Source organism: Lepisma saccharinum, chromosome 13 (genome assembly GCF_977018435.1).
Source record: "Lepisma saccharinum chromosome 13, izLepSacc3.1, whole genome shotgun sequence".
Classification (NCBI taxonomy): domain Eukaryota; kingdom Metazoa; phylum Arthropoda; class Insecta; order Zygentoma; family Lepismatidae; genus Lepisma; species Lepisma saccharinum.
In genome coordinates, this window is record NC_139241.1 from 83382443 (window position 1) to 83400968 (window position 18526).

The 18526-nt window shown below is 40.0% G+C and overlaps 1 protein-coding gene across 1 annotated transcript; it reads right to left on the reverse strand.

The window, feature by feature from the left end:
• Window positions 1–5352: 5352 nt before the first annotated feature.
• On the reverse strand, window positions 5353–15107 carry LOC145997094 (2-acylglycerol O-acyltransferase 2-like). Its single transcript, XM_083133715.1, has 6 exons — window positions 15051–15107; window positions 14208–14453; window positions 12606–12871; window positions 11151–11325; window positions 8680–8879; window positions 5353–5575 (listed from the first exon to the last, which is right to left on the reverse strand). The coding sequence occupies exons 2-6, from the start codon at window positions 14444–14446 to the stop codon at window positions 5421–5423; spliced, it is 1035 nt and encodes a 344-aa protein (XP_082989841.1). The 5' UTR covers window positions 14447–14453; window positions 15051–15107; the 3' UTR covers window positions 5353–5420.
• Between the last annotated feature and the right edge of the window lie 3419 nt (window positions 15108–18526).

Sequence of the window (18526 nt, forward strand, 5' to 3'; positions counted from 1 at the left end):
CTCTCTCTCTCACTCACTCTATCTTCCTATTTTCTCTTTCTCTCTCTCATTCTACCTCTTTTCTCTCAATATTTTTCTCTTTCCTGTCTCTCTCTTCACTCTTTCTCACTCTCCGCTTATCTTTTCCTTTTCTTTCTCGCACTCCACTTTGTCTTCTTTCTCTCACTCTCTGCCAATCTCTCAGTGCCTCGATATATGGTCTATTTTGTAAGGCCATATTTTCACCAATAGTGAACATAAATACATAACACTACCACCATTTGGAAGAGGAATGTTTGCCATTTCACACAGACCCACGTATGGCACGACAGATGTTCAGTTGGTACTTCCTTTGTCGCTAAACCTTCTCAAGCATGTTTTTGCGTGACGTTTTCGATCAAAGACAATCTGTACGTTCCTCCACTTCCACATACACTGCCAGAATTTCGAAGGTGAATCCACATCGCCATCGGAAACGTCACACAAGACATGCTTGAGAAGGTTTGGCTAGAATGCAAGTATGGCCTGGGCATCTGTGGTGTCACACACGGAGTTCACATCGAATGCATTTAAGGTTTGTGTAAAATGGCAAATATTCATCTTTTAAATGGTGGTAGTATCATGTATTGGTGAAAATATGGCCTTACAAAATGGGCCAATAATTTTTGCACACCCTGTACAGTGGTGGAAAAAAGTTCTTCCCCATAAGACTTTAATGGCTGTAAATAATGCCTGAAAGGTAGGCAACACACATTGCACCTTTAGGTGATCGGGTGATTCTGTCTGTCTCAAGGAGCAACTCGTCTTTCATGGAATAGCCAACAGACACAGGAAATGTAGAAAAATCACGTGACATCAGGTGGAATGTTGTTCGTCATAAAATCGCCTTTTCTCAAGCCAGGTCGCAGAACCGACAAGAATTATAGGCTATGCCCGAAAATGATTCCCCTAAAATCGTTGAACGAAACGCTAAAATAATTCTTGCCTTAATTACAAAGGCTACTAAACTATATGTGCCGCTGTAGCTCGGTCATTAGGGAGTTTGATTACCATGAGAGAGATCTGAGTTCGATCCCGACTGGGGAGAATTGGAATTTTGTCCACCTGTTCAAGTGGCTCCGGCGCCCACCCAGCGTCGTATAAAGTGGGTACCTGTAGGAAACTTAAGGGGGGTAAAGGCGGCCAGGGGGTGGTGCTGATCACATTATCCCCACCACCTTCGGCCGTAGCAAGAAAGTGTGGGACCCTAACTCCGCACCCCCTACACGCCTTCTTGGCTTGGTGCAAAGCACAAGGTAGCACTTTGCTTTTTCATTTACTACGACCCGATTTTGTCGGAACAGAACTTTCTAATTTCTACGTGGACTTTCTTTCAAGTTCCGTAGGGATGTGAATAGGCTCCAGTTTTTCTTGACACAATTTATTCATGTTATATTTCGTTATAAAAACCACGGCCGATATCCTGTGTGTGTGTGTGGGAGGAGGGCGCTATAATTCAAACATGTGAGGTGATACTTTTCTCACTACTCCATTCTCCGATTCTTCTTATCAGAAATAAATCTTAATTCCACACACTGAAAATGTAGCATTTCCTTCATCTTAGCATGCAAATATCTAGCAGCAAAGTAATGTGTAGGCACATAGTGGTTCGGATACCACTTTAAACTGTATGTGCATTCGCGATTAGTCTTACTGTGCATAAAGTGGACTTAAGACACCAAATCAACCAACCAACATAATCCCGTTACTGTCCAGATTATCGAAACCAGAAGCTTCGTCGCGAATAACATAAGCAGGAAGACAATTTGAAATTACCGAACAGAAACAGAACCTAAATCCTACAACGGATAGATTGGATTAAATCGACGATACAGCACGCGTTCTGAAATGAAGAAGAATACGAAAGTTGAAGGACCTCGACACACACACACACTTTTCCTCCCCTCAATGGTAAGATATCTTTCTTGCAGAGAAGCCTTTACGTAGGCCTTCAAGGCCACGACGAGAAAGTGTTTTACATGCAATGACGGGACCAAAACACTGGTCTAGTTTGATATGAAAGCTGTGTTCCTCCTTATTTCGTACGTCATTGATAACAGGAACACGGGCCTCGTCTGCTAACCCTAGTTTCGTAGAGCAGACGCATGCTTGCCACTCTTTGGTTCAGTGACCTTCGCTCGTAGTTGGCAAGAGTGAATGACTCACCAGATACCTGTTGCCTGTGAGCTTATACAAGGATAGATATTTCGTTAGCGTCTGTAAGTATTGTTTCATCTGCAGTTATATCAGTTAACGTTCGAATTGTTTCCTAATGGTTACGTTATTTATAAATTAGTTCTCGAGAGTGAGCTTTCTATCTATTTGTATGGGGGGGGGGGGGTATACAGCCTGCATGTATTATTTTTTTCACGAAACAAGAAGAAATTCCAAGACAAAAAAAGAGTCGTAGAAGAGTAGTTAACAAAAAAGAAAGACGAAAACGAAAATGTAAATGTTTAAATAAATTATTGTATAGATTGAGTGAATAATATTTTCTCCTCGATGGCGTAATGATAACGTCGTCACCTTATAATCAAGGGATCCTAGGTTCGATACACGGTGGACGCACGTAGTAGTTCGTATGTCATTTTAAACTGATGGTCCAGTCCAGATTAGCTTATCTGTGCAGAAAAACTAAAAGAGAAATTGTCACAGTGTAAGAAAAAGTCATGTTCAACCACATACAAAAGGGAATAATTTATTCCATGTTGGAGTTCACATTTATAGTATCTAACCAACACAATTATGGATCGCAACGTATTTTCTCAGATCCATTTTAATTATACGTGCATGATAAAATAACAGAAGTTGAGGAAAGAGAAAGTCAAGCGAAACACAGATGCCTTCTCCAGAATTTCAAATCTCGTTACGTAAGGTTCTGGGTTGAAGTCCCGGGCAGACATGACTTTCTTGTTCTTGCCCTTTTATCTGCTTTATTTCATCATAAATCGTCGTTATGGTTTACCTACAGGGGAAGAATAATGACAATTGCCAATACAAAGCCAATAACGAACAGACCAACAACTCAATTAGGGAGATGTCAAGAAAGAAACAAGACTTGACAGTGTCTCCGTCTCTAGGTTTCTCGAATTGAAAATTGCTCTCCCGTTCTCGGTCAGTTAAATATAGAAATCGAAAAAGTATGTGAAGATAAATATATTTCATATATCCCGGTTTTATAGGAGATTTCGTGAGAGATGAAATAAGTACTCTTCGATCATGTTTATTTTTATTGGTTTTGTTACGTAACATCACTTTTCTTCCTAGTCGCGGACGAGTGACCATTACATGAAATTAATGACGAAATACTCAAACACCTGTGACAAGGACGGTTCTCAAATCCTGGAACTTTGGTGACGAGATCGAATGTTGACCACTTAATGAGCTTGCGCACCGAGTCTGCTTAATGTTCCTTGTGTCAGGTAATTCGAAATAACTGTCAATATCCCACATTCATTATCATTTGTTTCATAATTTATCTTATTGATGTTATTAACCTGAAGTCGAAGAAATAGTTGAAAGGCAATAATGCAAGATTGAATGTCTATGATGTTACTTCGTGCCGAATAATATGACGTGATATTATGATATGAATATATTAATAATATAATATGCCTAGTCATTCCATTGATTGATCCCAATTGCGCACACAAAATATGGTATAATGTCCACTCCTAAGTAACCTCCGTGGCGGAGTGGTTAGCACAGCGCGCTACGACAGCATGGATCCCTGGTTCGAATCTCGGTTTGGCTATGGGTGTTCTTGGTGAGTGTCCGTTAATCAATGTCATCATATCATCACTCATTACTCATCTTCATCGTCGCTATTTGCCAAAAGTGAAAGAATAGCGACACTAAATAACAAAAATCCAATCAAATGGGACATCTTCACCGATTTAATTCTTTCCGTACCAAATTCCCAGTTTATTACTGCTTCCTGCTTCATTTTACTGCATCTCAATTGTTTTCCGATTCGAAAAAAATTGGAATGTTGAGCAGTTGATTGTGCATTGTTTCGTTGTTTTGATTGTTTAATTAACGTCGCATTAATTAGTTTTAGACCAATCGTGACAGAGGGAATCGAGAGCACAAAGGAAGGGGAAAAGACAAGTTAGAGACCACGGCTCCCTTTAAAGGTAGGATTCCTTGAACACGACTGAAGTGACTGCAGAATATTATGGATAAAATTTGTTTCGCTTTTTCCTTTTATTTCTGTTTCAGTTATTTTACTTCGCTTTTCTTCTCCCACTGGCGTTAATCGTGTCGGTGAGGAAGAATTATCGTGAAATGGACGATGGGACAAAAATATATATGCCTCTCCCACGGTTCGAAACTGTGACCACAAAATATTGTCTTATTTTTAAAATTTACGCCAAATATGGTTTCACTTGTCTCTTTCTCAAGGCGTTCCATTGCCTCTCCGATGGCGTAGTGGTAACGTCTTCGACATGAAATCAAAGGCTTTCGAATTCAATACCAGATAGAGGAACATTTGGTTCGGATCCCACTTTAATCTGTAGGTCCAGTGCATAAACTGGACTTAAACCATTAGCGTGTGGCATGTGGCATGTGATGAGAACCATCATTTCAGTGAACCTTCTTGACAATGACTAGTATCACTCGAAGAATATTTCCTTACGAGTAGATCTTGTTAAGAAACCTGTTGCTGAAATGTTCTTCTTGAGGCCACGTAGCACCCAGCTGTTGTTTGTTGTTGCTGGGGCATGACTCATGCTACCAATGCTCAATCCTTCCCGAGAACTCAGATCCACCAGACAAACTTAAGCGAATAATTTGTTATTTGAGTTGCATAAACAACAGGCTTTAAGACGTTACAAAATTCTAGGTCCCGTGGCCCAGGTAATTCTTTCTCCGACTGTACATTAAACTCAACAATCTCCATAGCTGTTAGACCACAAATTACTATCAAAAAAGTAGATGAAATAGTTTTTTTCCTTTCTGGAATTTTCCTTCAAGTTCTCAGCCTCATTAACCAAGACGAAAATAAATTATGCAGTTTGATTTGTGCAGCTTTTGCACTGACAACAGACTGATAAAATGCAGTGCAGAGTCCTTGATGATAAAAATACTAATGAACCTTCATATACAGTTCAAATGGTGAAGATAACACTTTAATAATTACACTAGAACGACTCCGGCAAATTTAATCCTTTTGAGCTGAATTTCTTTCAGTTTCTCGATGGCTTGTAGCAGAGCTGGCCAACCCATGACAGAATTAACCGGGCTGTGGTCTCGCCAGTTGAGAAGAACCACTGCCCTAACGCTATTGAAATAGATCAGGATAGGCTTGAACGATAAAAATAAACCTGACAATTATTGTGCAAAATATATTTATTACTTTAGAACAATGGTAATGTTCAGCATCGACGAAGCCATTTGTGTTATGTAATTATCAATCTTGCCGACTTGTTGGATGAAAACTTCAGCTTATAAGTATCGAACAGCTGCTGCAAACTTTCAGTGAATCTGTTGTGAAGATCATCAATCTGTTCTTGTGTGGGGTCCTCCAATTTGGGTACTTCAATAGGCTCGCCAACTGAAAAACAAGGAAGTATATATTATTTGCCACCTAAAATAAGTGAGTAACAAATATATATATATATATATATATATATATATATATATATATATACATACACACACAAACAATGCAAATAGTGTGAACTATATCCTAGGGCTACCATACGTCCTGGTTTTCCCGGACATGTCCTCTTTTCGGACCCTGAAATTTGCGTCCGGGCGGGGTTTTACTTTTATCCAATCATCATAGGTCAGAGATCACGAAGTTACAACTTTTCGAATCATTAAACGTCTGATGTTGGCAGTACTGGACGATGCACTAAGCGTTAGTCGTTTGTTGTTACAGTTTCAAGTTCCGGTCGATGTGATTTCCGCGTTATTCGTTTGTTCGTGTTTCGAAGTGGAAGTTAGAGTTTGCGAACACGGTGTAAGCTACTAATATGCCTAAAAGAAAGTTCACATACGTGTCTGTGGCAAACAAAGGAGGGCTAGACTTGCAAGCACACGTGGAGTGCGAAAAGCACAAAAGAGTCGTCAGAGGTGAAGCTTCATCTACAAAACTGACTCAGTTTTTCACGAAACCTGGCAGTGAACATGAAGATAAAATAAAGTAATTTTATTTAATGGTGACAAATTGTATTTATGTAATGTTTTCGTGTTTGTGAATAAATTGATGGTGTGTGTGTGGTTCATTTGAACCAGTTTCCAAATTCAAGTACTTAGGAGTAATATTAACAAATGAAAATTATATTAAAGAGGAAATAAAAAGTAGGCTTAATTCAGGAAATGCATGTTACTTCTCTCTTCATAAACTTTTGTCTTCTCGTTTAATATCTAAGAAACTAAAAGTTAAAATATACAAAACAGTAATTTTGTCTGTAGTATTATATGGATGTGAAACTTGGTCCCTTACATTGAAAGAGGAACATAAATTGAGAGTATTTGAAAATAAGATCCTTAGGAAAATCTTTGGACCTAAAGGGGATGAGGAGACAGGTGAGTGGAGAAGGTTACATAATTTAGAACTACATAATTTGTATTCATGTCCAGATATTATTAGAATGATTAAATCAAGAAGACTTAGGTGGGCAGGCCACGTGGCACGAATGGGAGAGGAAAGAGGAGTTTACAGGATTCTTGTTGGGAAACCTGATGGTAAGAGACCTGTAGGAAGGCCAAGACGAAGATGGAGGGACAACGTTGAGATGGACCTAAGGGAAATCGGTAGGGATGGAAAAGAGTATATAGAACTTGCTCAAGATAGGGACAGATGGAAGGCCTGTGTTGCTGCAGCCATGAACCTTCGGGTTTAAGAAGGCTAGGGAGTTAGTTAGTTAGTTAGTTAGTGTGTGGCTTTCGAAGGAAATGTCCTCTTTTTAGCATTTCAAAATGTGGTAGTCCTACTATAGTACCCGCGAGGCGCTTGTAATTTTGAAAAGTAAAAACATAGACAACTTCTATTTCTCGTAAAAATTCTACAGCTAAATCAACATGGTCATTTGTATTACATAATTATTACATACTATTTCATACATAAACGACACTGTGTAGAGACCATGGGCGCAACCAACCACTCTCGATAACGTTTTTGCAAGTTGAGGCCTTATTTCGGAGTTACGACCGATTGAAAAACATATTTGACCATATTTGCATGCAGTTATGCACTACAGATTCATTTTTCCACTGATATTATTTTTTATGTCCGAAAACATGACGTTAATGCTGTTCTGAAAAGAGAAGCGAGAGGCAGGCATTGTTGAATGGTATTTGTATTTTGCAAGCACCTTTGTGACGTCTTAAAAATGTAACTTTTGAAATTTACCTTCCCTAGACATAGCAGAGTCGAGGCCTCTCAAAACGCGAGGCCCTGTATGGTGGCACAGCCCTAACGGGGACGCACGTGGGCCTTTTTTTGGCTGCAACTATCTTATTTAACTGTATAGCGTCATTAGGCTATTGTTAATGTACTAAAGCATATCTAAGCTTTTTACTTAACAGTTGTAAGGTTAGCTCATTTTCTCATTCTTTATCTTTCAAGACTGCTATAACGTGTTTATATACAGCTGATTTGAGCAGCGCGTACTGCTTTACTCCGCCCACTCACTTCCTCTTCTCCTATACTGTTATGCGCGGCCATGATCACAGACTCCTGGAACAGGCTGTGGCACACGTTATGTAGACATCCTCTAGCATTTACGATTATGCAAGAATTTGAAGTGGGAATCTGAAATTCATACGATTTGGTCTTTAAAAAATCATATTTGAATTTTCGCCCGCAACGTCATCATCAACGAAGCATTTAATTACTCTTATATGTTGAACTAAAGGCTGAATCACACCCACACGGAACTGGATATCCAGTTAGTTCGCGCTGAACTGGCTACTGTATGTGATGGTTGCCTGGCTGACTGCTTGACTGGTTTGGAGGAATAGGACATGTTCTAATTGCTTCTGGCTTTCCTCGACTGGATTCTGTGGAACAGGTAATCAGAGCAAAGTTTGGCCATGTGAAGATAATCTGTGAGTTTGCAAAGGGGAGTTTTTTGTCTGTGGTTTTTGAGCGATGGCTGTTTATGTTATAGTTTCTCGATAAAAAGAAGTAAAGAGATGGCGTGCAGTGCATTCGTGTTCAGTTCATTAATATTTAGGTATTGATGCAAAGCGATGAGATGTGTACGTGGCAAATATGACTAGCCGAAAATGAAAATCCTTATTATTACAAGTGTATTAAATGTTTATTTTTCTTCTTTGTTTTGTGAATGAATCCTGCGAATTTCATGTATGAATTTGCATACCAGAGTTCATCAAAAAGCTTTTTCGGAGTACGCATTGATTACCATAATTTTTTCGAGCCAATTCAATTTTTAGTCCATACTTTTCTTTTATAATTTTTAATAAAGCACAAAGCAGTAATTCTCCTACAACATTCTTCAAATTGCTCGTCCATCTTTACAATGTCTTATGGGAACAAAAGTCTATCGATAAGTACGGTAGCAAGTATCGTGTGAGGCGAAAACTACCAAATGGGAAGCCAGTCCAGCACCAACTAGGGAATTCTTCCTGGAAATCCAGTTCCGTGTGATGCAGGCTTTATTCAACTGTAATATCAGTGATACATACCAACAACAGTTATCGGTGTTTTTGACGGAAAGAAGGGCATTGGGAATCCATTAGGAAGATATCCGTAGCAGAGGACAAACGGGAAGCCAAAAAACTGCCTTATCTTATCTTGGGTGTAGCGAAGAAACGACCCCTGAGCATTTGGAAGTTGACTGAGAATATCAGTCTCCCCAAATGAATACACTGCTACCAGAGGGGACCTGAAATCAAGAAAACGCATAAGTAGAACAGTGCATTTGTTAGAAGAGTAAAATTATTACCTCCTTGAAGTACTCTGGGAAGGGAACAAGTCCCGGGTTCGAATCCAGTCTTGGACATGGGTGTTCTTTGTGAGTGCCACTTTATCAATTTCATCATATCCTCTCATCATTATCGCGGTTAGTAAAGCGAAGTAAAGTAAACCAAATCAATCATTCAACTTTAATTAGTATCTTCTTGCCCTACATAATGGATGGACACCTCTTAGTTTTTTGTCGTCAGCTATGAGCAATCCTACAAATAGTATCATTGAGTTTATTAAAGAGATAATTTACGAGTGGCGTGGCGTGACTTTTTCAAAAGTGTTACCGGCTATCAGTACGACAATTATGCCTGCTAGACGTTATCCCCCCCAATAAAGAAAACATGTCTTCGAGCTAGATATTTGTTCATTTCGTTCTTGTTTTGCAATTAGCACAGTGATTTAGCCACAAACACTCCTAGAAAGAACTACCACTCACGAGACAGTTAACACAAAAATCCAATGAATAGTGGTGTAGACCCTTGTCAATTCTTCATCTGTCTCTGTTTCTTTGCAATGAGGTGCGAAGGGGAAGAAGAAGAACCACACTTTTCTTGGGTCAGTTTGACGTTTGTGTGGTGAGCATTGAGCAGACGACAGACCTCCGCTCCTATGTGGAAGGGAAACCCAGCTGTACGTACTACTGTTGTTGCCAACTTAGTATTTTGGAGCAAGATTTGTCCAAATCACAAATCACACCAAGGAACTATATTTACGTCTATTACCTAACTAGTCTCAGTTGTAGTTCAATCCCCTTGGCTTTGCAGTCTACCTCCAGTTGCTTCACAGAAATGGTATTCCTATTTTAGGCGGGATTTAGCTCTTTTCTGCCAATCCGATGTGACAACACTGGCTGATCCGGTATGTAAGAACGGCAACAGGGCCCCTTAACAGGCATATGAATAACCCCATAGCACACACTGCCCCAAAGTCCTTCCCCGCTCTTTCCTTGCATTGGCGCCCTCTTCAGGGTAGCGGAACGGCCTCCCTCTTCACTTCTGTCGGCTGCAGAAAAAGTGTCCTAGGCAATATCTACTCGACGGCAACGGTGTTCATTAACGTATTTAACAATGTTGTCATTTTATTGAAACAACTTTTTAATTCTTTACGTTTTGCTGTTGCCTGCGGTAACACCGGCTACATACACACCACGCCTCTGGAATTTATCCTGTCTTAAGAGCAATGCTACAATTATTATCTTATTAGTTGTAGAAATTCATTCTTGGCCTTTCTAAAGAAATAAAATGCTTATTCATGAAAGAAATAGTCTTACATTACAATAGGCGAAGTAATCTACATTGGTAGCGATGGCGCAGTGGTGGCGGCGTGGCCTTGTGATCAAGGGGTCCCGGGTTCGATACCCGGTGGAGGCACATAGTGGTTCGGATCCCACTTTAAACTGAGGGTCCAGTCCCGATTAGCCTTGCTGTGCACAAAGTGGACTTAAAACACCAACTCAACAAATCTCCATTGTAAGCTGTAGTTTTGCCATCTTTGAGGCTGCTGGCGAATCCACTGGCGATAAAACGACTATGATGCTATTTTCCCCCTCTTGAAGGTTTCTGAAGTTGGGTGCTGTTGCAGGGACTGGAACAGATGGTAGTGTGAAGGGGCCAGGTCCTTTTGTCGTGTGCGGCCTGGCGTTATCATGCAGCAATGTTACCTGCCTAGTCCCACTGCCGTAAATGGTCTTTTCCTCTCAATTCCGTCACCCAAACGAATCACTTGACGTTGATTTTTCGTTCAACAGTTACTCCGATTCTTCATTCTTCACTTTCTTTCGCTGTCCAGGACTCTGTTCATCTTCCAGATCGAAATTCCCCTCCTGGAATTTGCTGAAACCACTTCTTGTAGGTGCTGCATGATACGACATCTTCACCCAAGGCCGAACAAATCATTTCCTTTTCCTCAGCGGCATTTCCCTTCAGTTGATATGCAAAAATCATGAAGTGTCCGACGTGCTGCTTCTCGAACAACATCGTGCTCACCTCTGCTGCTTTATGTTACGTCGTCTGCTAGTCGAGAATTTTACCTTTTAAGGTTGGCCCAAACATGGCGGGGAAAGTTCCAATTTGCAACGACAACAGTAAAGTATGTGATTCTATTTAGGGGCCGAGAATTAATTTGCAGAACTAATACTTGCCGTACAAAATGGATGCATGAACATCAGTTAATTTATGAAAGAACTTACCCTGTTTTAAGAGCAATTCTAGCGTAACCTCTTCGATTTTTCAAGATGATGGTGTTGTCTCCTGGACGGCAGTTGAGGACCTCAGCAGCGCCGCCAAGCGGCAGGGCGACAACGTTCCCGCCAGACTCCTTCCCCAGTAGGAGACTCAGACTCTCTTCGGATGACGAACAGCCACCTAGAAATAGACTGGCGCACGCAATGAAAGATTGCATGGATGAATAACTCTCACTGTTACATATATATCAGCAATTAGAGATTGAATTTCGGTTAAACGCGTATCCACCGGGGGGGGGGGCGATGGGGGCGATCGCCCTTCCCAAATGCATAGACTAGGGTTTTCCATACATTATATTTAATCTACATTTTATTTGTAACTCAGTATTATATATGTAAAGTATCTTTTATTTCATCGGTGTGAAACATTATGGATGTTTATATGGATATTTTGTAATACCGATCATAATAACTATTAATATTTGTTACTATTTCTGTGTTGAGATTTTCTGATAATAATGTACATTTCAAATAAAAAATAATTAAATAAAGAAAGACCAGTGTCGGCGATTAGGGGTGTGTGGGGGAGTTGCCCCTGTTTTTCGCCATTTTTGCCCTAACACCATGACCTCCTAATTCTAAGCCTTGTCTACTAAGAGAAGGTAAACTGTCCTGATGGACAATGTGCCTACTATTATTAGGGACTTGGATTTTTCCGTGTTCATTTTTGCAAAAGTGATATTAGTTTTATTACTTCTCGATGTAATTTTCCCAAAATTCACGTTTTTTATTATAGCACACATTTCCCTGCCAAAAATACCTAAAATTATTCTGCTTTTAAGCTAGTATTTTAATTTGTAAGTCACATGGGCTACGTCTATTCGTGATCCTTACGTTGGAAGAACGGTTTCTGAGGAAGTTATTTTCCACTATTTCTCGCGCGACAACTACCCATGTCACGGCTCCCGTTTGACGGTAGGTGAGCACTCGATCGCCGCCAAAACCTCTCCACTTCGCTCGGTAACGCAAAACGTTCCGATAGGTGAAAAATTGTGGGAAAGATACACTAACATGTAGCTCTCGGAATTATTCTATGTATAACTCGTACCATAGACTATGGAGAGATACAATTTTGGAAAACGGTGCGCGTTATACACGCGTTAATATGGCGCATCTTGGTTTTTAAGCCTAGAGCACAAGAAATGTTCAAATTTTGAGGTATTTTTTTTTTAATTTTAAGCAGAAAAATGTGTTGAAATTCGCGAGAAATACCACAATTCGCATTTTTGCCACATTCACGTTATTTCGCGACATGTTTAAAACTTGCATAAGCACACTTTTGCAACAATTAACATTTTTTGGTGTTATCGTGTTCACGAGAAATCAAGGTGGCTATTATCTTTGCCGTTGGCTGTACGTCACTTAAGATTACAATAGGAATAGGAAACTAGGAAGACTCACAGTTGCTAAGGAATAGCTCTCGTATGAATGGAATGTAGAATCCTTCGACGCGAGACACCACGTAGGGCGTGTGTCCAGGGAAGGTCCGTTCGAAGTCGACGGCAGTTGTCCCTAAGGCTAAACAAACGCCTGTGGGTAGGATTCCATGTGGATAACAGCAGAACAGGTAGTTCTTGGACGGATCCAGACTTGCTGTTTTCACTAGCTTAAGCGGGAAATACTCTGCTATCGATTTCCACCATGTTAGACTCCTAAACCACTCCAACCTGAAATAAAAATAGATCATATCTAGGCTTACCATATTTTTTTTGGGTATACCGGTATACGTTATGTTCAGTTTCGCAAAACCCCGGACATTTTGCATTCCCGGACATCACCCCGGACAGCACTAAAAAAACAGGACTGTCCGGGCTAATCCCGGACGTATGTTAAGCCTAATCATATCAGTACTTGCCAGTTGCAACAATTACTTTATTCGACTAATGTTAACTGTACGTAGTTACTTTTAAAAAGAAGAAAGGGTTCACTTCAGTTAAGTGCACAGAGAAATCTCATAAATATTCCGTTTCATGTATAGTTGAAGCCCTGATTCGAACGCCACTTTAGTTCAATGTAAGATCCGAAAGATCTGTTTCCCTCAGACAACCCTATGTCAAGTCCACGTGGACCCCAGTATGTTCTCCCCTCAAACCTTTCCCACCAATAAAGTTCGTTTTAGGAACTGATAGTACTTGTCAAGTTCACGTTGAGTAAATTAGATGTTGCCTTTCTTTAGAGATTTCATAGGTTGTGTTATGATGTTGTGCTATTTATTTTATGCAATGTGGGTACCTTGGGAGTATAACGTCGTCGCCGTTCGTGTAGGATGTGACAACACTGCAGGTAAAAGTGACAGCAGAGCTTCCCAGAGAAACAGGTGCTGGCTCGAAATCAGAATACGTGTCCTCAAATGATACCGAACTGGCGTTCGAATCAGGACTTTAACTGTATCATGATATTAATGCACGCCAACAATATATCCTTACCAGGATGCGAAATCATGGAAGACTGGTGGGAGGGGAGGAAGATTTTAAGCTACACCCACCCACAAGAAATAAATATGCATATGTACAGCCCTATAAATTATTGTGTGATTGCCCTATACATATTTATAATGTTATCAAATATAAAAGTACATAACTACAAATTTAAAAATGCATTATTATTAAATAGCCTACATATAATATAATTAATTTGCTATTTAAATATATATCAAATATAGTAGCAAACTAATCCAAGGACGCCAAGGGTCCCGGGTTCGAATCCCGCTCGGGATTGGTTGTTTTTGAATGTCCATTCATCAATTTCATCATTTCATCACTCATCCCAAAGAGGCACAAAACGCGAAGTAAAATAAACTAAATCATTCAATCAATTTACTGGTTAAAGACGTCACTAATTTACGAAATTGTTTCATTATGTAAGTTTCTATTTAGTTTTAGCTTTCTGGTTATATAAATCAATTATGTTTGTCTTACATTCTTGTATTATTCTTGCAGTCATGCGCGGCCTTGCTCCACAGCTTCCCGCGAAAGAGCGTATATATAGCTAGGAACCACGTACCTTCTGCCACCCCTGTTGGGAGTCTCCCTGTCGTACCAAATCCACGCTGCGTAGGCGAAAGTGAAGAAGTGGTTGGTGGCCAGAGTGAGTGCAATAGAAGCCAAGGAGTACACCAGGTAGTACAAGGCCATGAGGATGGTGCATGGAACCACCACCAGTACCAACAGGAAGGTGGCGAACGGGTAGTAGTCCTTCCACTTACTTTCGGAAACCATTTTGTACAATGGGCTCACGTTCATAACCAATCTGTAAAACGAATGGACGCCAGAATATATATCAAAACGTGTAGATACGTTTCTCTAATATAATAATCACAATTAAAAAAGAAAATTATTCTGATTCTCTACCTAGTTCAGTACGGTTTTGCGATAACGTAATACCCTTTCGGTGGTGGCGATTAGGTGGAGGTTCATGGGGGACAGATGCCCCCCATTTTTCCCCGCACTATGCCAAATCTTATCTACAAAGGGAAAGTAAACTGTCCTTGCCCCCCTCAGTTTTGGAATCACCGCCACTGCCCGCCTTAAGTACAAGGCAACAAAGGCAAATCAATTCTAATTGAGTCTCGTATCAGTGCACAGCCTCAACGGTGCACTCTACGTTGAAACTTCAAGCACATTAGACTGAAAGCAGCATATTTCCAACAACCTTCCCCTCTTTCCATTTCTCGCTATCTTCACCAATAACGGTGCTATCCTATGACACCGGACTTCTGAATCACCCTGTATTGGAAGCGCTTGCCAGCACGCTCCTAACGGCGATCGTGAAACCAAGACAAACATTTGCGACCTTGAACAAGGCTGTGAACAACACAGGTACATTTAAGATAGAAACGTAACCCACGACAACACAGCAGTTACATTAACGAAGTAACTTTTGTAATCCTGAACTGTAGTTACTAGAGGCTTACTTACCAGTGATACAGGTCAAATAGACTTCTTCGTTTCTGGAAGTTTCCACGAAGTTGTATCCTCCGAACCACAGACGAAGGAAACAAATTATGCAATAGATTTTTTATCACCATTCGTCAGCATAAACTCACACAACGTCACAGAATTCTTGCCGAGCTGAGGGTATGAGACTGACCTCTGACTTTCAGTCCAAACGGTCAAAACCTTGCCAGTCATTTATGGAACAATGGATTGCCACTTCTCACAAGAGCTATTGGTTGATAAATATTATGTTCATTCTTTTTTAATAACTTGCCGAGCGTGTTAACCCTTCGTGGGTCGCGTGCAAAGAGTTACATCGATGTCTCGGAGACCCGGTGTTTAAGATATGCTAAATTAATGGTTTAAATAGCCAATTCCTCAATAATTACGATTAGATCTTTTTTATAAGCAATTGAGATTCTATAAAACTATGAAATGTACATTTTAGTTAATAAATTAAATACACAGAACAAAATAACTAATAATCCACATGTTAAAAATCTCAATGTTACATGTCCGAACTTCAAATTGTAAAAATAATTTGTTTTTTTAAGTTTCTTTTTAAGTCCATTCTATGTACAGAAAAGCTTGACCTACAGCTTAAAGCGAGTAAAGCCACCCGGGACCTTCCGATTACAATGCGTTTGTCGGGGAGACAATTAAAAAAATTAGTGTATTTTGCAAATAAAATAATTTGTGATTGAAAATCTTTATTATTTTTCACGGAATTCTTGCAAATGTTGCGCTGCTGGATCTCAATGATCATCTGAATAAAACTGTCCATGCGTTGCGTCACTTCCCTCGAAATTTCCATAAATAGCTGTTTTATCCGTTCTTTTTGCTTGATGTCCATCTTATTACAACAGTTGTTGAGTTATTGCACAAGTATCACTGTTTAATAGAAATCGCAACACAAATAAACAAAAAGACGCGAAACGGCAAACCGGATTCTCGTGTCATGCACGGACTCAGAGACCGGGCGCTTCAATGACTCGAACATCTGTCTAACACTGAAGAATGAGTCGTGGTGTAAAAGAGGAACGTGAGAAACTCAGCTAGACAGAGGGAGGGTGTTGACAAGATAATCATTAATAAATGGCGACGTTAAAACCACACACCTGGAACAAGAGACCGTGCGCGACCTACTCAGGTTTTAAGTTGTCGACTTTCGATCTCATCACCGAAGTTCCCAGGTTCGAATCCCTGCCTCAGCATCGGCGTTCTTTGTGAGTGTCCCTTCATCAATTTCATCTAATCATCAACCATCCTCATCGTCGCGTTAAGGCGGATACAAAATTATAGATACTCGAGTTTGGATTCCAATTAAAGATTAACCAGTAGACCTGTATAAAAAGAGAATTACACCAAAATTTAGCTTATTCAATTCTGCGTTAATCTATGCTAGTATTCAATCTATTTTTTATCTTATATTTCAGTTTTTTTTAGTTTTGCAAACGATCACTCCCTTTGAAATTCTATAAATCAAAAACGGGTTGTCCAATCGTGACGAAATTTTAGTATGATTGATTCAGATTTTTTAAAAATTTGTCAAAAAAACAGTTTTTGTCAATTTTCCGAAACAAGTTTTTCTTGGTATCTATTGGGTAGTCCTAAAAATATAATATTGATATTGTTTTGAAGCTCTTTGCATCTGTTTTTAAAATCCATTATCTTTGTCAATTCACATTGCGAAACCGATTGTATACAGATTTTTATTCAACTGAGTAAAGATGCATGTGGAACGTGGCAACAACACTGACTCGCAGTTTCCACGGATCAACGGACATCGTGATAGACTCCCCCCTCGTCACCAACACCTGCAGCTATCGGAAACTGGAATGTCGAATGTTTCTTTTTGGTTTCTGCGCCTGCTCTGTCACGTGGTAGTGTTTATGTTAGATTGAAATGGTAACTGGACTTTAGGTACACCCTGTACTACGTGAGGTGGTCAGAATGAAATTTCTTCTACTCGGAGTCCTTCGGATTGCCGTGGAGCTTGGTACAGAGGCTACGGAGACCACGGGTACGCGAATGCTGACGAAAAAAGTAGTTCAAATTTTCACCACCAGGTGGGAATGTGGCGTTCAAATCTGGTGCGCAGTGAAACGCTTCGTGCGCCCATTGATCACGATGCGTTTCCTTTCCATAGGGTTATTTACGTTGACGGCGCACATATAACACTGTAGAGTAGCTACTGATACACTCAAAATAAATTTCTCCATGTCACTTTGAACTATTTTTTTATTCAATCTCGATCATTTTGGTGGTGATGTGATGAGCACCACACTCGGGCCAATTTAACCCCAGGATTGTTTCAGTCTGTTGCATGTAGAATGAAAAAAATGAGAGGTTTCAGTTCACGAAGGCTGCAACAACTTCGTTCTACACTCGGATAAGGTGATAGCAGGTGATAGGTTCCGAAAGAGAACTTGGCTGCTCTCATACTCATCATATCCTTTAGGATTAGGACTTCATTTACACGAAGCATATTCTCAGCTCCACTTCTGTTGCAATTGGTGTTCTTGGCTACATAGGATAGGACACAATCTTGTATGATATTTTATATTCGCAAATATATTTTGATAGTAGCTACGTAGAGTCCAACAATTCAACATCGATTATTTCCTTCATGCAGTGCGATGAACATTGAACGGGAAGGAAATAGCACAATCATTTTCCGTCGTTTCAAATTTCATGTGATAAATTTGATAAATCTCAGTGTCCTCTATTATTTCACAACACCTTTCGCAGAGGAAACCAACGAACAAGACCAACAATAAAGTTTCACTGTTTTTCTACTCAGTCAACCACTCTGTAGAGATATTTTTATTTCTCAAAATGCCTAATATACTGCTTACCATCCTTCACAACTCCTGCCTGAAATAATTCTTCCAAATCAGGAACAGACTTTCCATTTCGGATTGTTCACACTTTTTTCGTAAATGCCGAAAATCCCTTCTCCAGGATGTCATCAATAACTTCCGGTTCCCCTATTTTGTCATTTCACTGCACCGACAAACAATAGAGATCCTGTACTATAATGTAAATAATATGAACGAAACACTCGCTGCAAATTTCACACGACAGAAGAAAGCAAAAGTCAACCTCCCACGATACGGTGTGTCCGGTCCGCTATGCCTGAAAACCCCGCGTTCTTGTGGACGAATGAATCGGAGTTGCCAGTCGACAAAGTATTTTGTAGAAGGGAGATAATTAAGGACAAGTAGAAAATACGTCAGCATACATCCCAGAACACTTTAAAAGCTTAAATAAATTATGATAGGCACAATATAACATCCAATTACATCACTTTGCAATGTCTGGCGGGAGGGAGGGGGGGCCTCATTCGAATCCCATTGTAAGTATTGTGTTTTATTATGTTTTTCT

Coding starts and splice junctions, on each gene's coding strand:
- LOC145997094 (XM_083133715.1), bottom strand. CDS start 14,446: ATGAACGTGAGCCCATTGTACAAAATGGTTTCCGAAAGTAAGTGGAAG. Junction 11,326..12,605: donor AGAGCTATTCCTTAGCAACT/GTGAGTCTTCCT, acceptor GTCTATTTCTAG/GTGGCTGTTCGTCATCCGAA. Junction 8,880..11,150: donor AGAATTGCTCTTAAAACAGG/GTAAGTTCTTTC, acceptor TCTTGATTTCAG/GTCCCCTCTGGTAGCAGTGT.